Below are 20,430 nucleotides of genomic sequence, written 5' to 3'. Positions count from 1 at the left end.
AATTTGTTTACTCGTGTTTACTGATTTGTTTTCTTGTGTATACTGATTTGTTTTCTTGTGTATACTGATTTGTTTACTCTTGTTTACTGATTTGTTTACTCTTGTTTACGGATTCATTTACCTTTGTTTACTCTTGTGTTTCATGTGCCTCTCCTTTGTTCGTCTTCATTGTTAGATGTTTCCATGCCAATCCCTGTGTGTGTGTGACTGTGATCTCTGTTTGTTGTGGTCTGTCCCCAGGTGCTGTACTTTGAGGACGAGGGCCAGCGTGGAGAGTTTGTCCGGCACCTTCGCTCTGAGGTGACAGCCGGTGGACAGGAGCTGGCGGTGAGGGACATGACAGAGAAGGAGCTACTGAGAGAGGCAGTGACCAGAGACCAGAGAGCTCAGATAGTAGAGAACTTCATCAGGAGTGCCTTTGCCAAGGTACTGGAATATATGGTGATTTAGGAGATGCTTTACTGTAATATGGGGATTTAGGAGACGCTTTACTGTAATATGTGGATTTAGGAGACGCTTTACTGTAATATGGTGATTTAGGATACGCTTTACTGTAATATGGTGATTTAGCAGACATTTACTGTAATATGGTGATTTAGGAGACGTTTACTGTAAAATGGTGATTTAGGAGACGTTTACTGTAATATGGTGATTTAGGAGACGCTTTACTGTAATATGGTGATTTAGGAGACGCTTTACTGTAATATGGTGATTTAGCAGACATTTACTGTAATATGGTGATTTAGGAGACGTTTACTGTAAAATGGTGATTTAGGAAATGTTTACTGTAATATGGTGATTTAGGAGACTTTTTATCTAATGTCACATTGGGTTAGATCCACAACCCAATGGACAGTGACAGTTTACGTGGCCCATGCAGGAATTGAACCCACAACCCTAGTATTGTTAACACCATTTTTTGTTTTATTTAACTAGGCAAGTCAGTTAAGAACAAATTCTTATTTACAATGACGGCCTAGAAACAGTGGGTTAACTGACTTGTTCAGGGGCAGAGCGACAGATTTTTAGCTTGTCAGCTCGGGGATTTGATCTAGCAACATTTCAGTAACTAGATACAGATGAAGACCTAGCTAGCCAGTAACTAGCTAACACCAGACACAGATGAAGACCTAGCTAGCCAGTAACTAGCTAACACCAGACACAGATGAAGACCTAGCTAGCCAGTAATTAGCTAACAACAGACACAGATGAAGACCTAGCTAGCCAGTAACTAGCTAACACCAGACACAGATGAAGACCTAGCTAGCCAGTAACTAGCTAACACCACACACAGATGAAGACCTAGCTAGCCAGTAATTAGCTAACAACAGACACAGATGAAGACCTAGCTAGCCAGTAACTAGCTAACACCAGACACAGATGAAGACCTAGCTAGCCAGTAACTAGCTAACACCAGACACAGATGAAGACCTAGCTAGCCAGTAACTAGCTAACACCAGATACAGATGAAGACCTAGCTAGCCAGTAATTAGCTAACAACAGATACAGATGAAGACCTAGCTAGCCAGTAACTAGCTAACAACAGACACAGACGCTCTAACCACTATGGCTACCTGCCGCCCCTCTAACCTATTGAGCCATTCAACGTGACCACCATTAACAATCGCAATGGCACCATGCTGACATGTGCAGGGTTGGGAAGGTTACTTTCTAAATGTAATCCATTCCAGTTACTAGTTACCTGTCCAAAATGGACATCAGTAACTTTAGTATTACCCAAATTTAGGATCATAATCTGATTACTTTCAGTTAGCAGTTCATGGTGCTAAACGACATGGTGAGAAACGCCAATGCCATCCTCTTGTCTTTCATGTTGACGAAACGATCTATCACTCATATGTATTGGCTCAATGGGACAACCCGGTTAAATAAAGGTTCAAAAATATATACATCCATCCCCACCCTATAGGTCCTGGAGATAGAGAATTGTGATGCCAGGGACATGAGTGGTGCGTCCTGTAGGAAGACCCGCGAAGCCCTGGAGACTGAGCTGACACGAACTGAATTTGCCGACGCTCTGGGACTCAAACCGGACTCGCTCTTTGTTGACGCCATGTTCACGCTGGCCGACAAGGACGGAAACGGATACCTCTCCTTCCAGGAGTTCCTTGATGTCATCGTCATTTTCATGAAAGGTGAGTCCAGGGTAGGTTTCCATTTCAATTCAAGTCAATTCAGAAAGTAAACCAGATTCCAATTCCACATTTTACTCATTGAAAAGCATTGAAGATAATTGGAATTTCAGTGTACTTCCTGAATTGACTGGAATTTAAGTGGAATTGATCCAAACCCTGGAGTCCGGGGGTCGTGTTTATTAGGCAACAAACAGAAGACAACTGACTGAAACAGGAATTGTCCAATAAGAAACACAGATTTTGTACTGATATTCCACTGTGTTGTTTGTCCAGGTTCTCCCGAGGAAAAGTCTAAACTGATGTTCTCGATGCACGACATCGATGGAGACGGTTTCTTATCGAAAGAGGATTTTTCCAGGCTGCTCAGGTTAGCACTGTTATCAATTCTCTTAAAGGTCCCCGAACAGTCATTCTGATTCCCATGTAAAATATCACCCATAATATTTTTTGGGGGAAAAAAATGCTCAAGATTTGAGAAAAAGTACTTCTCTCTCATGGCTAACTACCAGGAAGTTTGAAAAGAAACCAGTAACTTTATGGTCAAACTTGATAAGTATAGAAGCAACAGTCATTTTTCATACTTTGGGTCATCATACTTTGATCTGTTTTCATCCAAATATCATCCAATTTCATGAAAAACATTGTCTCTTGAAAGGACATTACACTCAGACCTCAATAGCCACCTTCTGTCAAAGTACGTCCACATTCCATGCCGTCTGCTTTGTAGATCCAGCTGTATGCGCAATCCAAAATGAATGAAAAAGATAAGCACCGTATAATGGATTCTCCGGCCGTCTTAACTCCGGCCATCTTGTGGTCTGTTCTGCAGGTCGTTCATAGAGATCTCCAGCAGTCTTCTGTCTAAGAGCCAGGCTGAGGAGGCCATCAAGGACATGTTGAAGGCCGCAGGTTTCAACGACAAGGAACAGATTACCTGGGAGGACTTCCACTTCCTGCTCCGGGACCACGAGAAGGAACTGACCTTCGCTCAGCTTAACATCAAAGGTGACAAAGGCTGGAGAAGGCCGACCAGGGACACAAAATACTCTCAAAGGCTTCTGCAAAGCTTCTTTTTTTTCTTCTTCTAATGTTATGTATCTCTGCAGGGATGGAGAAGGAGGGGGGAAACAGACTGAGTCGACACCAGCATGTGTCTTTCATCACCCCAGAGAGGAACAGGTAAGATAATAACACCAGCCCGTTTCTTTCATCACCCCAGAGAGGAACAGGTAAGATATTAACACCAGCCCGTTTCTTTCATCACCCCAGAGAGGAACAGGTAAGATAATAACACCAGCCCGTTTCATTCATCACCCCAGAGAAGAACAGGTAAGATAATAATGTAATGAACATGAGGTGAGAGAGAGATGGTTTCAAGCACAGCAGATGTTTATTGTAAAGGACCACAGGAGGAGGCAGGTAGCTGGATCCAGGGGCAGGCAGAAGGTCATACACAGGAGGAGGCAGGTAGCTGGGTCCAGGGGCAGGCAGAAAGTCATACACAGGAGGAGGCAGGTAGCTGGGTCCAGGGGCAGGCAGAAGGTCATACACAGGAGGAGGCAGGTAGCTGGGTCCAGGGGCAGGCAGAAGGTCATACACAGGAGGAGGCATGTAGCTGGGTCCAGGGGCAGGCAGAAGGTCATACACAGGAGGAGGCAGGTAGCTGGGTCCAGGGGCAGGCAGAAGGTCATACACAGGAGGAGGCAGGTAGCTGGGTCCAGGGGCAGGCAGAAGGTCATACACAGGAGGAGGCAGGTAGCTGGGTCCAGGGGCAGGCAGAAGGTCATACACAGGAGGAGGCAGGTAGCTGGGTCCAGGGGCAGGCAGAAGGTCATACACAGGAGGAGGCATGTAGCTGGGTCCAGGGGCAGGCAGAAGGTCATACACAGGGGTCCAAAAGGGCAACAGTACACGCAGGGAAAAGGCTAGTAACGTAGTCTGGGAGATCAGGCAATAGGTAGGTAACAGGAAATCCAATAGGCTTAAGTACAAGCAGGGAATAGGAAAAAGGCGTCGTTAGTGAGGCAGGCAAAAACTATCATACACGGGAGGAGTAACTCACGGGAAACCAAGCACTCTGACAGACATGTGTCCCAAAACAATCAATACCTCACAGTGATGAGGTGCAAAGAACTGAACTAAATAGTGTTTGATAATGACCTACAGGTGTGTGAACAGGTGATTAGAATTCAGGTGATTGGGATCTGGAGAGTGAGCTGCATTCAGGGGATCTAGGTGTTTGAGAGTGTGAGCTGGAAAGTGGGCTGGAAAGTGAGCTGCGTTCAGGGGATCTATGTGTTTTGAGGGTGTGAGTTGGAAGCAGACGTTACAAATAACACCAGCCCGTTTTCTTTCATCACCCCGGAGAGGAACAGGTAAGATAACAACATTAGAATAGAGGAAGAGAATAACTTAGTAACGAGGATACACCCTTATGAGAGAACTACTGACAAACAAAACATTGATTTGATTGATTGAAAAAATGCACTCTTCATTGCAAGGTCATTTACTGTATTTCACAATCTCCATTCACCAAGATCTCGATAGTCATGCTCTTATCAGGGTGTGATTGTGGACATGATGATGATTTACTTCATGACGATAACTACTTTTTTCCAAGTAACCTGTTATATTACTATTACGACGACTATTACGATTATTTTATTTTAATTACTCCACCCTTGGAGTATCAGTTATCAGCATCAGTTTTGAAACGGCGGCCTGCAGGCCTCATGCTCTTTATTTAAAAACTGTAATGTCTTCACTTCCTTAGCTCGCCCTCAGAACGGGACACACAGTTCTCCAGTAGCCCGGGGAAAGACGGGCAGGAACTTCGCAGACGACAAGGGAAAAGGTAAGTTCTCTTGGGTTGGGCAATTTCAACCTGATGCTGCTGATGTCACTACCAGAGATCACATCCAACCTCATGCTGCTCATGTCACTACCAGAGATCACATCTAACCTCATGCTGCTCATGTCACTACCAGAGATCACTTCCAACCTCATGCTGCTCATGTCACAATCAGAGATCACATCCAACCTCATGCTGCTCATGTCACTACCAGAGATCACATCCAACCTCATGCTGCTCATGTCACTACCAGAGATCACATCCAACCTCATGCTGCTCATGTCACTATCAGAGATCACATCCAACCTCGTGCTGCTCATGTCACTACCAGAGATCACTTCCAACCTCATGCTGCTCATGTCACTACCAGAGATCACATCCAACCTCATGCTGCTCATGTCACTATCAGAGATCACATCCAACCTCGTGCTGCTCATGTCACTACCAGAGATCACATCCAACCTCATGCTGCTCATGTCACTACCAGAGATCACATCCAACCTCATGCTGCTCATGTCACTACCAGACTTCTCCTCACGTGTTTTTATTTTTTATTTATTGACAGATTTTCTCATGACTTTCTCGCATGGCTTTCTAATCATTTTTAAAAATCTATTTACATAAAGTTCAATAAGTCCTTATACAGTAGGTCGATACCAGTAGTGGTAATGGTTGTTGTGCTTACCTGTATGTGTAACCGATGTGAAATGGCTAGTTAGTTAGCGGTGGTGCGTGCTAATAGTGTTTCAATCGGTGACGTCACTCACTCTGAGACCTGAAGTGGTTGTTCCCCTTGCGTTGCTAGGGCCGCGACTTTTGTGGCGCGATGGGTAACGATGCTTCGTGGGTGTCAGTTGTTGATGTGTGCAAGGGTCCCTGGTTCGAGCCCAGGTTGGGGCGAAGAGAGGGACGGAAGCAAAACTGTTACATTTGTACAGTATTCTATTTCAAGGAAGTGAAGCAGAGTGATACCAGTAATTATGGGTTCACCATGGTTACCTCGGGTTGCGTAAGAGAGTTTTCTTGCTTTGTGGTTGACCTCATGTGTGGTATCTAGAGTTGTCCTCCCAGTGATGCAACCAGCCTCTACTTAACGCCATTATCAGATAACACTAGACTTGAATCTGAGTTCCTTACATATATTGATGATGGTACGATGGTGTTACCATGGAGCACAGTACTTACACTCTATCTATCCTGTGGCTTCGTTATATCACTAACGCCCAGTAATACCTCTTAACATTTAATTATTCCCCTTAAGGGGAATCCAGCCTGAACCTCATCCGGATGTTCTGATTTTTTACCCACTGTCCTTATGACTTATTTCTATTGTCCTTGCTAACTCTGACTCATCCATTGTATTCATTGATTGCTGCATTGCTGTAACTTAAAGGTTAAAAAAGGTCGCAATAGTGCTTTGTTGGAGCTTTCTCTTAAACGTGTTCAGCAATAAATGCCATTGAAGTCAGTTATGCTGCGGCCTGAACCTTCTTTGGTAGTTTCAGTTTAATAAATTATGTTGGGACAATGTAGCTTTTCTCAATCTAAACCACTGCAAATGACTTCCTCCTTCCTCCTCCCATGCAGATCGGGCCTCCAGAGTCCTAAGGTCTACGTGAAGCCGAAGAAGGAGCGTTACAACAGGAGCCCCATCCAGCAGAAGATCCAGCAATTCAAACGCTTCGTAGAGAACTACCGTCGCCACATTGTTTGCTTCACTATCGTCTATGGCATCACAGCCGGAGTGGCTCTGGAGAGATGCTACTGTAAGTTGTCTTCTCGTCTTCTCTTGTCTTCTCTTGTCTTCTCTTGTTTTCTCTCGTCTTGTCTTCTCTTGTTTTCTCTCGTCTTGTCTTCTCTCGTCTTGTCTTCTCTTGTTTTCTCTCGTCTTGTCTTCTCTTGTTTTCTCTCGTCTTGTCTTCTCTGGTCTTCTCTGGTCTTGTCTTCTCTCGTCTTGTCTTCTCTTGTTTTCTCTTCTTCTGTCTTTTCTTGTCTTCTCTCGTCTTCTCTCGTCTTCTCTCGTCTTGTCTTCTCTCGTCCTTCTTTTCTATTATTTTCTCTTCTGTCTGATCTTTTGTTTTGGGAGTTAGCTGGCACTTCGTTACAACTGCTATAATATACATTTGATTGATTTGAATTTGAGCTAGCCTGGCTGGTCCCAGATCTGTTTGTGCTGTCTCGCCAACAATTATGATTGTTGGCAAGACCGTACAAACAGATCTGAGACCAGGCTGTGCCAAGAAGAAGAAGAAGGCTGGGAGTTACCTGTTTTTTGTTTTTTATCTCAATGCCCAGAACCAAATCAGCGGTCACGAGAGATGACTGTTTTGTTGACACAAATGCTTAACTTAATGAGATATTCATAATTTTGTTGATTACTCGTGCAATTTTAACTCCATTGCCCTACAAAAGCATCTTATGAATGCTTAGGTACATTTTCCATCACATTAAAATAGCTATACTGTATCTGAATATAAAGGTCTTCTGTCAGCCTTGTATATACCCTGAATCCCAAATCAAGCCCTGGCCCGAATCCTTCCTGTAGATCTAACAGAATGGGATATGTTTACGCAATATGGTGATGACTTAAACTTACCCTTCTGTTTGGCTGACTTTTTTTGCCATTTTGATTACACTTATCCAATCCCTTCAGATCTACGGGAGTGCCCTAGGGAATACGGAGGGGCTGAGGGTCTTATTTGGGATTCAGGTAAAGCCTGTGGACTAACAGAAACAAACCCCTAGCTGTGTGTTTAGACTATGGTTTACAGGCATACTCCACGGGCGTGCCAGAGACGTCGGTCGTGGGTATCTTGGCGTCGCGTGGTTCGGCGGCGGCCATCTCCTTCCTGTACCCCTACATGCTGCTGACGGTGTGCCGTAACCTCATCACCCTGGGACGAGAGACCTTCCTCAACCAATACATCCCCTTCGACGCCGCTATAGACTTCCACCGCTTCATGGCCATGTCCGCCCTCTTACTCACAGGTCAGAGGTTAAAGGTCAGAGGTTAGAGATCAGAGGTTAGAGATCAGAGGTTGACTCACTTCTCAGAGAATCGACACAAAAGGAGGGGTTGACTGGGCGGATATTGGAAAAAAGTCACTTACCAATGTAAAATCCTAAAAAAATAGATATATTTTTGGTCTAAATGATTTCACTTGGGGAACTCCTACATTTATAAATACTAGTTCTTCACATCTCATTGTAGTAACACAATTACAACGTGTTTCCAGTTCATGTTAAGTTTTACTCCTGAATTAACCCCTTCTTCTCCTCCTCTCTTTAGTTGTCCACTCTCTGGGTCATGTGGTTAATGTCTACGTGTTCTCAGTCAGTGACCTCAGCATCCTGGCCTGTCTGTTCCCTAGGGTCCTAGTCAACAATGGGTAATGGCATTATTCTGGATTCTTCTTCATTCTTCTGGATTCTTCGGGAATATTTTGGGGATTCTTCTCCATTTTCACATGTGTACCTCTTTACATGCATACTCTTGTATCTGAATTGCTATGTGTTGAGTATTTACTATGTGTTGACTATTTATTATGTTGACTAGTTACTGTGTTGACTAGTTACTGTGTTGACTAGTTGACTGTGCTGACTATTGACTGGGTTGACTACTATGTGTTGACTATTTACTATCTGACTATCTTCTGTGTTGACTATTTACTGTGTTGACTGTTCACTGGGTTGACTATTCAATGGGTTTTACTGTGTTGACTGTTTACTGTTTACTGTTGACTGTTTACTGTGTTGACTGTTTACTGTGTTGACTGTTTACTGTGTTGACTGTTTACTGTGTTGACTGTTGACTGGGTTGACTATTCAATGGGTTTTACTGTGTTGACTGTTTACTGTGTTGACTGTTGACTGGGTTGACTGTTGACTGGGTTGACTGTTTACTGTGTTGACTGTTGACTGGGTTGACTGTTGACTGTGTTGACTGTTTACTGTGTTGACTGTTTACTGTGTTGACTGTTGACTGTGTTGACTGTTTACTGTGTTGACTGTTGACTGGGTTGACTATTCAATGGGTTTTACTGTGTTGACTGTTTACTGTGTTGACTGTTGACTGGGTTGACTGTTTACTGGGTTGACTATTCACTGGGTTGACTATTTACTCTGGGTTGACTATTTACTCTGTGTTGACCATTTACTGTGTTGACTGGTTACTGTGTTGACTATTTACTCTGTGTTGACTATTCAATGGGTTTTACTGTGTTGACTGTTTACTGTGTTGACTGGGTTGACTGTTTACTGGGTTGACTATTCACTGGGTTGACTATTCACTGGGTTGACTATTTACTCTGGGTTGACTATTTACTCTGTGTTGACCATTTACTGTGTTGACTATTTACTCTGTGTTGACTATTTACTATCTGACTATTTACTCTGTTGACTATTTACTATCTGACTATTTACTCTGTGTTGACTATTTACTATGTATTGACTATTTGCTATGTATTGACTATTTGCTATGTATTGACTATTTGCTATGTATTGACTATTTGCTATGTATTGACTATTTGCTATGTATTGACTATTTGCTATGTATTGACTATTTGCAGGTCTGAGATGCCGATGAAATGGTCGTGGTGGTTCTTTCAGACTGTTCCAGGTAGGACAGAATACAAACCGTTCCCACCGGTCAAAACTGGGCAAAACTAGTTGATGTCATAATTATGTCATTTCAACCCGTTTCTAGTTATAACGACAACAATGCAACCAGTTTTGCCCGCTGGGTTTGCTTTAGTCCCAAAATATTGACGGTAAAGAGCTATGTTATTATGTTATGTTATTGCTGAATATTACAGTAGCTCAATACTCTAACGTGTCTCTCTCTCTAACGTTACTCTAACGAGTCTCTCTCTCTCTCTCTAACGTTACTCTAACGTCTCTCTCTAATGTTACTCTAACGAGTCTCTCTCTAACGTTACTCTAACGTCTCTCTCTAATGTTACTCTAACGTGTGTCTCTCTCTCTCTAATGTTACTCTAACGTGTCTCTCTCTCTAACGTTACTCTAACGTCTCTCTCTCTCTCTCTAATGTTACTCTAACGAGTCTCTCTCTCTAACGTTACTCTAACGTCTCTCTCTAATGTTACTCTAACGAGTCTCTCTCTCTCTCTCTAACGTTACTCTAACGTCTCTCTCTAACGTTACTCTAACGTCTCTCTCTAACGTTACTCTAACGTCTCTCTCTAACGTTACTCTAACGTGTCTCTCTCTCGCTCTGTTACTCTAACGTGTCTCTCTCTCTAACATGTCTCTCTCTCTAACGTTACTCTAAAGTGTCTCTCTCTCTAACGTTACTCTAACGTGTCTCTCTCTCTAACGTTACTCTAACGTGTCTCTCTCTCTAACGTTACTCTAACGAGTCTCTCTCTCTCTCTAACGTTACTCTAACGTCTCTCTCTAATGTTACTCGAACGTCTCTCTCTAACGTTACTCTAACGTGTCTCTCTCTCTGTGTCTCTCTCTCTAATGTTACTCTAACGAGTCTCTCTCTCTAATGTTACTCTAACGAGTCTCTCTCTCTCTAACGTTACTCTAACGTGTCTCTAACGTTACTCTAACATGTCTCTCTCTAACGTTACTCTAACGTGTCTCTCTCTCTAATGTTACTCTAACATGTCTCTCTCTCTCTCTAATGTTACTCTAACATGTCTCTCTCTGACGTTACTCTAACATGTCTCTCTCTCTAACGTTACTCTAACATGTCTCTCTAACGTTACTCTAACGTGTCTCTCTCTCTAATGTTACTCTAACATGTCTCTCTATCTAACGTTACTCTAACATGTCTCTCTCTCTGACGTTACTCTAACATGTCTCTCTCTCTAACGTTACTCTAACGTGTCTCTCTCTCTAATGTTACTCTAACGTGTCTCTCTATCTAACGTTACTCTAACGTGTCTCTCTCTAACGTTACTCTAACATGTCTCTCTCTCGCTCTAATGTTACTCTAACGTGTCTCTCTCTCTAACGTTACTCTAAAGTGTCTTTCTCTCTAACGTTACTCTAACGTGTCTCTCTCTCTAATGTTACTCTAACATGTCTCTCTCTAATGTTACTCTAACGTCTCTCTCTAACGTTACTCTAACGTGTCTCTCACTCTAATGTTACTCTAACATGTCTCTCTCTCTGACGTTACTCTAAAGTGTCTCTCTCTCTAATGTTACTCTAACATGTCTCTCTCTCGCTCTAATGTTACTCTAACGTGTCTCTCTCTAACGTTACTCTAACGTGTCTCTCTCTCGCTCTAATGTTACTCTAACGTGTCTCTCTCTAACGTTACTCTAACGTGTCTCTCTCTAACGTTACTCTAACGTGTCTCTCTCTCGCTCTGTTACTCTAACGTGTCTCTCTCTCTCTAACGTTACTCTAACGTGTCTCTCTCTCGCTCTAATGTTACTCTAACGTCTCTCTCTCTCTCTAACGTTACTCTAACGTGTCTCTCTCTCGCTCTAATGTTACTCTAACGTGTCTCTCTCTCTCTAACGTTACTCTAACGTGTCTCTCTCTCTAATGTTACTCTAACATGTCTCTCTCTAACGTTACTCTAACGTGTCTCTCTCTCTCTAATGTTACTCTAACATGTCTCTCTCTAATGTTACTCTAACGTCTCTCTCTAACGTTACTCTAACGTGTCTCTCTCTCTAATGTTACTCTAACATGTCTCTCTCTCTCTAACGTTACTCTAACATGTCTCTCTCTCTAATGTTACTCTAACGTGTCTCTCTCTCTAACGTTACTCTAACATGTCTCTCTCTAATGTTACTCTAACGTGTCTCTCTCTCTAATGTTACTCTAACATGTCTCTCTCTCTCTAACGTTACTCTAACATGTCTCTCTCTCTCTAACGTTACTCTAACATGTCTCTCTCTCTCTAACGTTACTCTAACATGTCTCTCTCTCTCTAACGTTACTCTAACGTGTCTCTCTCTCTAATGTTACTGCAGGATTAACGGGCATCCTGCTTCTCTTCATCTTTGCGTTTATGTACGTCTTTGCCACTCACTACTTCCGACGAATCAGCTTCCGGGGTTTCTGGCTCACACACTACCTCTATGTGGTTGTCTACATTCTGGTGAGCACAGAGATACATTATATTCATATACGTATACCTTGTACAACATATACAGATGAGTATTACTATAGTAGTTGCTGGTTAACCGAAGGGGCTTGCCATAACGTTGAACCACGGTGAACACAGGGAGATTCTCATTTGGACGAAAAGACCGTCCTCTCCTCGACTCCTCCGTGACCTGGAAATCGAAAAGTGGTCTAGGAGAGTGTCCTTTTTTTGTAAAATAATAATAATAATAATAAAAAAATAATACATTTTTTTTTTAAATGCATGAAATGAAATGTATGCATTCACTACTGTAAGTTGCTCTGGATAAGAGCGTCTGCTAAATGACTAAAATGTAAATGTAATTAGTCAGTAGGTGAAGGAAGGAACCTGCTCCCCTCATTCATTACCAACTAAATTCCACCAAAAAAACGATATTTTTGCTCTTTGTTTCATTAGTACATTGTTGATATAGTCCCAAAATGTTTTCTATGTCAGCAATCAAGTTTTTAAGCTATATAACTTTAGAAATACATACATACAGCCGGTAGGATGCATTTTGGTTGGATTGAACGTAAATGCTGGTCCCTGTAGGGAGAACATGAAGTATATTTCCTCATAGCCCTCTCGTCCCCTGGTTTCTAGTTTATTTAAAACATGATCCTCTTGTCTATGTCTCGTCCCGCCAGACAGTCATCCACGGCAGCTTTGCTCTGCTCCAGGAGCCTCGTTTCTACATCTACCTGATCCCCCCGGGACTGCTCTTCCTCCTGGACAAACTCATCAGCCTCAACAGGAAGAAGGTGGAGATCCCTGTGGTCAATGCTACGCTGCTGCCCTCAGGTAGGGACTGGGATAGAGGGTGGGAGGGGAGGGAGGAAGGGTGGGTGGGAGGGGGGCAGGGAGGGAGGGATAGAGTAAGGGGGAAGGGAGGCATGGAGGGAGGGAAGGAGTGAGGAAGGAGGGATGGATGGATGGTGGATTGGATGGATGGATAGATGAGCGGATGAATGCATGAGTTCCCATTCCAGTTAATGCTCTTTGTGGGTTAATTCTAGTTCTATCCTTATATTCCCCTCCACTCTGGCTATTGCCTTGTGCTACTGGTCGCTCTCCTCTCTCTCTCTATCTCATTCTGTCTCTTCTCTCTCTCTCAACCCCTCCCCACCCTAACATAGAAGTGACACACCTGGAGTTCAAGCGTCCCCAGGGCTTTGTGTACCGCTCAGGCCAGTGGGTGAGGGTGGCGTGTCTGGCGCTTGGCACAGATGAGTACCACCCATTCACCTTGACGTCAGCTCCACATGAGGAGACCCTCAGCCTTCACATCCGCGCCATAGGCCCCTGGACCAGCCACCTCCGAGAGGCATACGCCCCCAACAACCTGGAACAACTGCGAACATATCCAAAGGCATGGAGGGAGGGAAGAAGGGAGGCATGGAGGGAGGATGTGTATGTGTAGGGTGGGGGCTCTGTGTGTATGGTGGGGGGTCTGTGTGTAGGTTGGGGGGGTCTGTGTGTGTACATCTGTGCATCCATCCGTGTCTGCTGCAAGCGTGTCTGTGTGCATGCGGTTGGTTGGTTGGAAGGTTGATTAATTCTTGCTGTTTTGCAATGCTTTCTCTATCACATCTTTGTACTCCCATTCTACAGCTGTACCTGGACGGGCCGTTTGGGGAGGGCCACCAGGATTGGACAAATTTTGACGTGTCAGTCCTGGTGGGAGGAGGGATTGGAGTCACCCCCTTCGCTTCCATCCTCAAGGACCTGGTGTTCAAGTCCTCAGTCAAGTTCAAGATACAGTGTAAAAAAGTAAGCTGTCCACATGAGAATGTCAGGAACCTTCTCCTTCTTCTTCTTCTGCTTCTGCTTGTTCTAGTGATCCAAATCAAATCAAAGTTGATTTGTCACTTTGCGCCGAATACAACAGGTGTAGAACTTACAGTGAAATGCTTACTTACAGGCTCTAACCAATAGTGCAAAAAAGGTATTAGGTGAACAATAGGTAAGTAAAGAAATAAAACAACAGTAAAAAGACAGGCTATATACAGTAGCGAGTGTCACGATTATCGGCGGTGAAGGAGGACCAAAACGCAGCAGGCATGCGGTTGTTCATTTTGAACATTTATTAACTCCAAAATGAACACAAAATGAACAAAAGAGAACAAACAATAAACTGACAGTCCTGTAATGTTGACACACACTAAACACGGAACAATCTCCCACATATGACAAACAAACACACCCTAATATATGGGACTCTCAATCAAAGGCCAAATAGACAACACCTGCCTTCAACTGAGAGTACCAACCCCAATTAACCAAACATAGAAACAGACACACTAGACTAACCATAGAATACATGAAAACCAAACAGTGCCCAAAAACCCCGGAATACTTAAATCAAATGCCCCTTCAACAAACACACCACCCCGAACCACATAAAACGAATACCCTCTGCCACGTCCTGACCAAACTACAATACCAATTAACCCTTATACTGGCCAGGACGTGACAGCGAGGCTATAAAAGTAGCGAGGCTACATGCAGACACCGGTTAGTCAGGCTGATTGAGGTAGTATGTACATGTAGATATGGTTGCATGTACAGTATTTACACAGTATTTACTCAGTATTTACTCAGTATTTACACAGTATTTACTCAGTATTTACTCAGTATTTACTCAGTATTTACACTGTCCCGTATCAGAATAAAAGTAAATATACCTCCTGCCTTTATGTCCTTAACCTAATCTGAATCCCTATGCCTAACCTTTGGCTTTGCCCGGGGGGAATATCCTGTCTGTCTGAAGGTATACTTTATCTGGGTGACGCGGACGCAACGTCAGTTTGAGTGGGTGTCTGACATCATCCGGGAGGTGGAGGAGCAGGACAGTCTGGACCTGGTCTCTGTCCACATCTACATCACACAGCTGGCAGAGAAGTTTGACCTGCGAACCACCATGCTGGTGAGAACAACCAACAAACGGTTTCCTGGACGTAGATTAAGCCTAGTCCTGGACTGAAAACAAAACATTCTCAACCCAGGGCTAGGCTTAATCTGGGTCTGGAAAACTGGCCCTAAAAGTGCTTGAAATGTCACAGGATAAGAGTACAACAGTTTAGATATGTTGTGTGGTTTAGTTGTAGCTACTATGGTGCACCGGGAGGGCAGAGTTTGTATTTTTGGACTTTAGGACTTAAGACGTTAAGACGTTAAGACGTTAAGACTTTAAGACGTTAAGATGTTAAGAATTTAGGACTTTAAGACGTTAGGACTTTAGGACGTTAAGACTTTAAGACTTTAAGACGTTAAGACGTTAAGACGTTAGGACTTTAAGACGTTAAGACGTTAGGACGTTAAGACGTTAAGACTTTAAGACGTTAAGACGTTAAGACGTTAGGACTTTAAGAATCGAACTTTTAGACTTTAGGACTTTGTGACTTTAGGACTTTAAAACATTAGGACTTGAGGACTTTAGGACTGTACATTTAACAGTAAATGTAGTATGTGGTACTAAAGTGGGATGTCCTGATGTGTCTGGTCAGTACGTGTGTGAGCGTCACTTCCAGAAGGAGTGGAATCGGAGCCTGTTCACCGGCCTGCGTTCTGTGACCCACTTCGGTCGTCCACCATTTCTCTCCTTCTTCAGCTCTCTGCAGGAGGTGCACCCTGAGGTCAGTTACATAGACACATCCATCAGCGCCATGTTGCGTAAAACCTGATGCCAGACCTGTTTGTGCTTTATAGTGGTCATTATATTGCTATCATATGTTATCATAGTATCTATCAGTATTAATTGTCCATAGAAGTTAGCTAATACAGCCCAAACATCTCTGGAAGAAGACTATGCTACATACAGCGCATTTGGAAAGTATTCAGACCTCTTCACTTTTTCCACATTTTGTTTACGTTACAGCCTTATTCTAAAATGGATGAAATTGTTTTTTTCCCCCCTCATCAATCTACACACAATACCCCATAATGACAAAGCAAAAAAAGGATTTTAGACATTTTTGCAAATGTATGTAAATGTGTTATTTTTAATAAGTATTCAGACCCTTTACTCAGTACTTTGTTGAAGCACTTTTGGCAGCGATTACAGCCTCCTCTCAAGCTCTGTCTGGTTGGATGGGGAGCATCGCTGCACAGCTATTTTCAGGTCTCTCCAGAGATGTTCGATCGGGTTCAAGTCAGGGCTCTGGCTGGGCCACTCAAGGACATTCATAGACTTGTCCTGAAGCCACTCCTGCGTTGTCTTGGCTGTGTGCTTAGGGTTGTTGTCCTGTTGTCCAATCCTGTCTCGGAGCTCTATGGACAATTTCTTCAACCTCATGGTTTGGTTTTTGCTCTGACATGGACTGTCAACTGTGGGACCTTTCCAAATCATGTCCAATCAATTGAATTGACCACAGGTGGACTCCAATCAAGTTGTAGAAACATCTCAAGGATGATCAATGGAAACAGAATGCACCTGAGGTCATAGCAAAGGGTCTGAATATTTATGTAGATTTCTGTTAATTCTGTTTTTATTTTTAATACATTTGCAAAAAAATCTAAAAACCTGTTTTAGCTTTGTCGTTATGGGGTATTGTGTTTAGATTGATGAGGAAAATAATGAATTGAATCCATTTTAGAATAAGGCTATAACGTAACAAAATGAGGAAAAAGTCAAGGGTTCTGAATACTTTCTGAATGCTGTATGACGTTCTGAACCCTTCCACAGAATTCAGCATCACTTCCTTGTACTGTGTCCCCTCCACGTTTCCATCGGCTGCAGTAGCAATCTACCATGATAAACAGATACTCAAACACTGGAACTGATCTTACAAAATTACTGTGTGTCTCTCTCTCTCCCTAGGTGGGTAAGATTGGTGTGTTCAGCTGTGGTCCTCCTGGTCTCACTAAGAACGTAGAGAAGGCCTGCCAACAGATGAACAAGAGAGACCAAACACATTTCATACATCACTATGAGAACTTCTAACAGCAGGACTGGGGAATACCCATAATACACCACTTACTACTGTGCCGAATAACAATGAAAAAAGAACAGTTTATGAGTCCTTCAGACTAGATTTTACGACTTACAAATTCTTTAAAGTAAAAAAATCAAATACTGTCTACTGCTTTTACGTAATACTGCAAATCATCTGGATTCTTTTGTTAATAAAAAGAATAGTAGAATTGTTTTATGCTGAGTAATCCCTACAGATTACCGAGCACTGGAGCAAAGGGAGCAGCTGCATCCCCACTTTCAAAATGGAGGTACAAATGTATGTTTTTGCACAACCACTTACATTTTTTTTTAAAACACAATATTATCATAATCCATTGGGTAGATTTGTCATTTTCAACGATTAGCAATGTTATGAGCTAGTCTGTATTACATAGATATGTCCATTTTATAGATGATGTAATAATTAACAGATTGTATTTTTGAACCAACCTCCCCACATCGCCTGAAGATGAATGGTTTTGACCACTTGATCATGTTGGTTGATAATGTTGGTTGATAATGTTGGTTGATAATGTTGGTTGCTCATGTTGGTTGCTCATGTTGGTTGATAATGTTGGTTGATAATGTTTGTTGCTCCTGCTGTCACTGTTAGAAAGCACATGTTGAACCACCGGTGTAGAAAATGACAAGGCACCTGCAAAATAAATGTTATTTTTAAATCTATTTTGTTGTGCTGTTGTTACATTTGTATCGTTGTTTCGTGTCCGATGGTGTTGTTACATACACAGGCGAAGTGAAAATGGTACCATGATTGATATATCAATTGAGCAGCGTGCACAACGAGCAAAATCATGGTATCATTTTCACTTCGCCTGTCAGAACCATGATGAGCACGGCCCAGGCATGTCTTGGCTTTGCTGTATCACAACCTCTTGACTCGGAGTAGCCTTCCATCAGCCTACCAAAGGTTGCACCTTGGCAGAAAACGGTATGACTGGTAGTGCTTCAGACTGTCAATGAGACGCTTGCGAGTAGATACTGAGAAATAATCAGTAGCCTTCATTTTAGGAAATATTTTTCCTCCCCAAGCTGTTTAAAGGCATTTAAGACCATTATACATTTCGCAATCTATTTTCCCAACATCAATCGGTTAAATGACATCATTAAAACGTTTTCATTCAGTTACAAAAATAACAGTTCTGGCTGAGCTCCATATGCAGGCGTACCGTGACTACAATCTAGCCAAGCTGTGTCTGTCAAATCGACAAAATAAGCCATTAATACATTTTTTTTTGCATCAAATATGTATGCTGCTGAGAAGTTAATTTAAAAACATATTCATTGTGACAGCGCTTCAAACAAAGGCGGGAGGTAGCCTAGTGGTTAGAGCGTTGGACTAGTAACCGGAATTTTGCAAAATCAAATCCCCCGAGCTGAAAAGGTAAAAATCTGTCATTCTGCCCCTGAACAAGGAAGTTAACCCATTGTTCCTAGGCTGTCATTGAAAATAAGAATTTGTTCTTAACTGACTTGCCTAGTTCAATAAAAATTCCACCAAACCAGGATGACTTAGACTTTGACATGAATTACATAAACTGAGTGTTCAAAACATTAAGAACACCTGCTCTTTCAATGACTGACCAGGTGAAAGTTATGATCCCCTATTGATGTCACCTGTTAAATCCACATCAATCAGTGTAGATGAAGGGGAGGAGACAGGTTAAAGAAGGACTTATAATCCTTGAGACTACTGGGACATGGATTGTGTACGTGTGCCATTCAAAGGGTGAATGGGCAAGACAAAAGATGTAGGTGCCTTTGAACAGGGTATGGTAGTAGGTGCCAGGCGCACCGGTTTGAGTGTGTCAAGAACTGAAATGTTGCTGAGTTTCCTGTGTGTATCAAGAATGGTCCACCACCCAAAGGACATCCAGCCAACTTTTGTATTTGTTAGGGAACCCCATTAGCTGTTGCCAAGGCAGCAACTACTCTTCCTGGAGTCCAAATACATTGACACTTACATCACACATTAAAACAAAATATAAAACAGTACATCATATAACATTATTACACCACTACATATCTACAATGTAAAATGTACAATACCACCATACAACAATTTTACGATGTGCGTGTGTGTAGAGTGCGTGTGCCAGCGTGTGTGTGCGTATGCGTGTGTGTGTACCTGTGTGTGTGTGTCTATTCACAGTCCTTGCTGTTCCATAAGGTGTATTTTTAATCTGTTTTTTAAAATCTGATTCTACTGTGTGCCTCAGTTAAATGATGTAGAAGAGAGTTCCATGTAGTCATGGCTCTATGTAGTACCGTGCGCCTCCTATAGTCTGTTCTGAACTTGGGGACTGTGAAGAGACCTCTGGTGGCATGTCTTGCGGGGTATGCAAGTGTGTGTCATGGATCCCCTCCGGTACTGCTGCTCATTCTGTCCACCAGTTCCGGAGGTCGCCGTCACCTGTCTTCTAGGCTGCACTGAACTGTGTCATTACACTCACCTGGTTCCAATTCCTCACTGATTGTATTTGTATAAATGTGCCCTTTGTTTCCCCATTGGGCTGCGGGTTATTGTTCCCATGTCCGTTGGTCGTGTTGAGTACCTATGCGTTGTCTCAGCCTGTGTTGCATGCTGTGTGTATTACGGGTATCGTCCCGTGTCGTTCTACGAGGTTTACCCTCGCTCTTTTGTTTGGGTACATCCCAGTGTTTTGTATACGTGTTGGTTTTGGGTGCCTGTTGTGACCTGGGCCTGCCTGTTGAGACCTGGGCCTGCCTGTTGAGGCCTGGGCCTGCCTGTTGAGACCTGGGCCTGCCTGTTGAGGCCTGGGCCTGCCTGTTGAGGCCTGGGCCTGCCTGTTGAGGCCTGGGCTTGCCTGTTGAGACCTGGGCCTGCCTTTTGAGACCTGGGCCTGCCTGTTGAAACAACACAGGCTGGGTTCCCACTTGGTACACTTCCTTTGGCAGGCTGAGGCTTTGGGGTGTGTGTGTGTGGACATGAAGACACTCAGGGCCACCATGGAGCAGGTCTCACAGGTAGGCAGATACTTTGTGTGTGTGTGTCTCTTGCTTCATGGCGTTCATCCTGAAAGTCTGTCCCATACCTCTTTCAAGATCTCTACGTGAGGGTGGAATGATTTCAAGGCCATCCTCAAACAGGTATCAGTGGATGTCATCACGAGCAGGCCAGAATAATCTGGTTGATTCAACGTGATGTGTCTAGTGTCTGGTGTCTGATCTGGTCTTACACTCCTGCTCAAGCAGCCCTGGACTTCCCCACTGGATTTCCTTCACTGGCTGAATGTGGCGCAGCAGTTGGCTCCTTCTTGCTAAAATGTAGATGTTGTGTGTTGAAGCACTTGCAGTCGAGTTGCTTCTGTGTTGA

General features: G+C 43.2%; 1 protein-coding gene across 1 annotated transcript in view; it reads left to right on the top strand.

The window, feature by feature from the left end:
- LOC106584698 (dual oxidase 2) overlaps positions 1-17,759 on the top strand; it is a 34,680-nt gene extending 16,921 nt beyond the window's left edge. The window contains exons 18-34 of the mRNA XM_014170214.3: positions 241-426; positions 1,931-2,156; positions 2,430-2,523; positions 2,986-3,161; positions 3,263-3,335; positions 4,930-5,010; positions 6,595-6,773; positions 7,765-7,995; positions 8,297-8,396; positions 9,576-9,625; positions 11,967-12,094; positions 12,769-12,922; positions 13,258-13,490; positions 13,733-13,891; positions 14,892-15,047; positions 15,628-15,756; positions 16,941-17,759. Coding sequence (XP_014025689.3) covers positions 241-426; positions 1,931-2,156; positions 2,430-2,523; positions 2,986-3,161; positions 3,263-3,335; positions 4,930-5,010; positions 6,595-6,773; positions 7,765-7,995; positions 8,297-8,396; positions 9,576-9,625; positions 11,967-12,094; positions 12,769-12,922; positions 13,258-13,490; positions 13,733-13,891; positions 14,892-15,047; positions 15,628-15,756; positions 16,941-17,063 — 2,478 coding nt within the window. The 3' untranslated portion in view covers positions 17,064-17,759. The remainder of the gene's footprint in view (positions 1-240; positions 427-1,930; positions 2,157-2,429; positions 2,524-2,985; positions 3,162-3,262; positions 3,336-4,929; positions 5,011-6,594; positions 6,774-7,764; positions 7,996-8,296; positions 8,397-9,575; positions 9,626-11,966; positions 12,095-12,768; positions 12,923-13,257; positions 13,491-13,732; positions 13,892-14,891; positions 15,048-15,627; positions 15,757-16,940) is intronic.
- Positions 17,760-20,430: the final 2,671 nt, after the last annotated feature.

Source organism: Salmo salar, chromosome 23 (assembly GCF_965601325.2).
Source record: "Salmo salar chromosome 23, fSalSal1, whole genome shotgun sequence".
Lineage (NCBI taxonomy): Eukaryota > Metazoa > Chordata > Actinopteri > Salmoniformes > Salmonidae > Salmo > Salmo salar.
The sequence above is the reverse complement of the archived record's forward strand: the minus strand, read 5'-3'. Positions and strand labels throughout refer to the sequence as shown.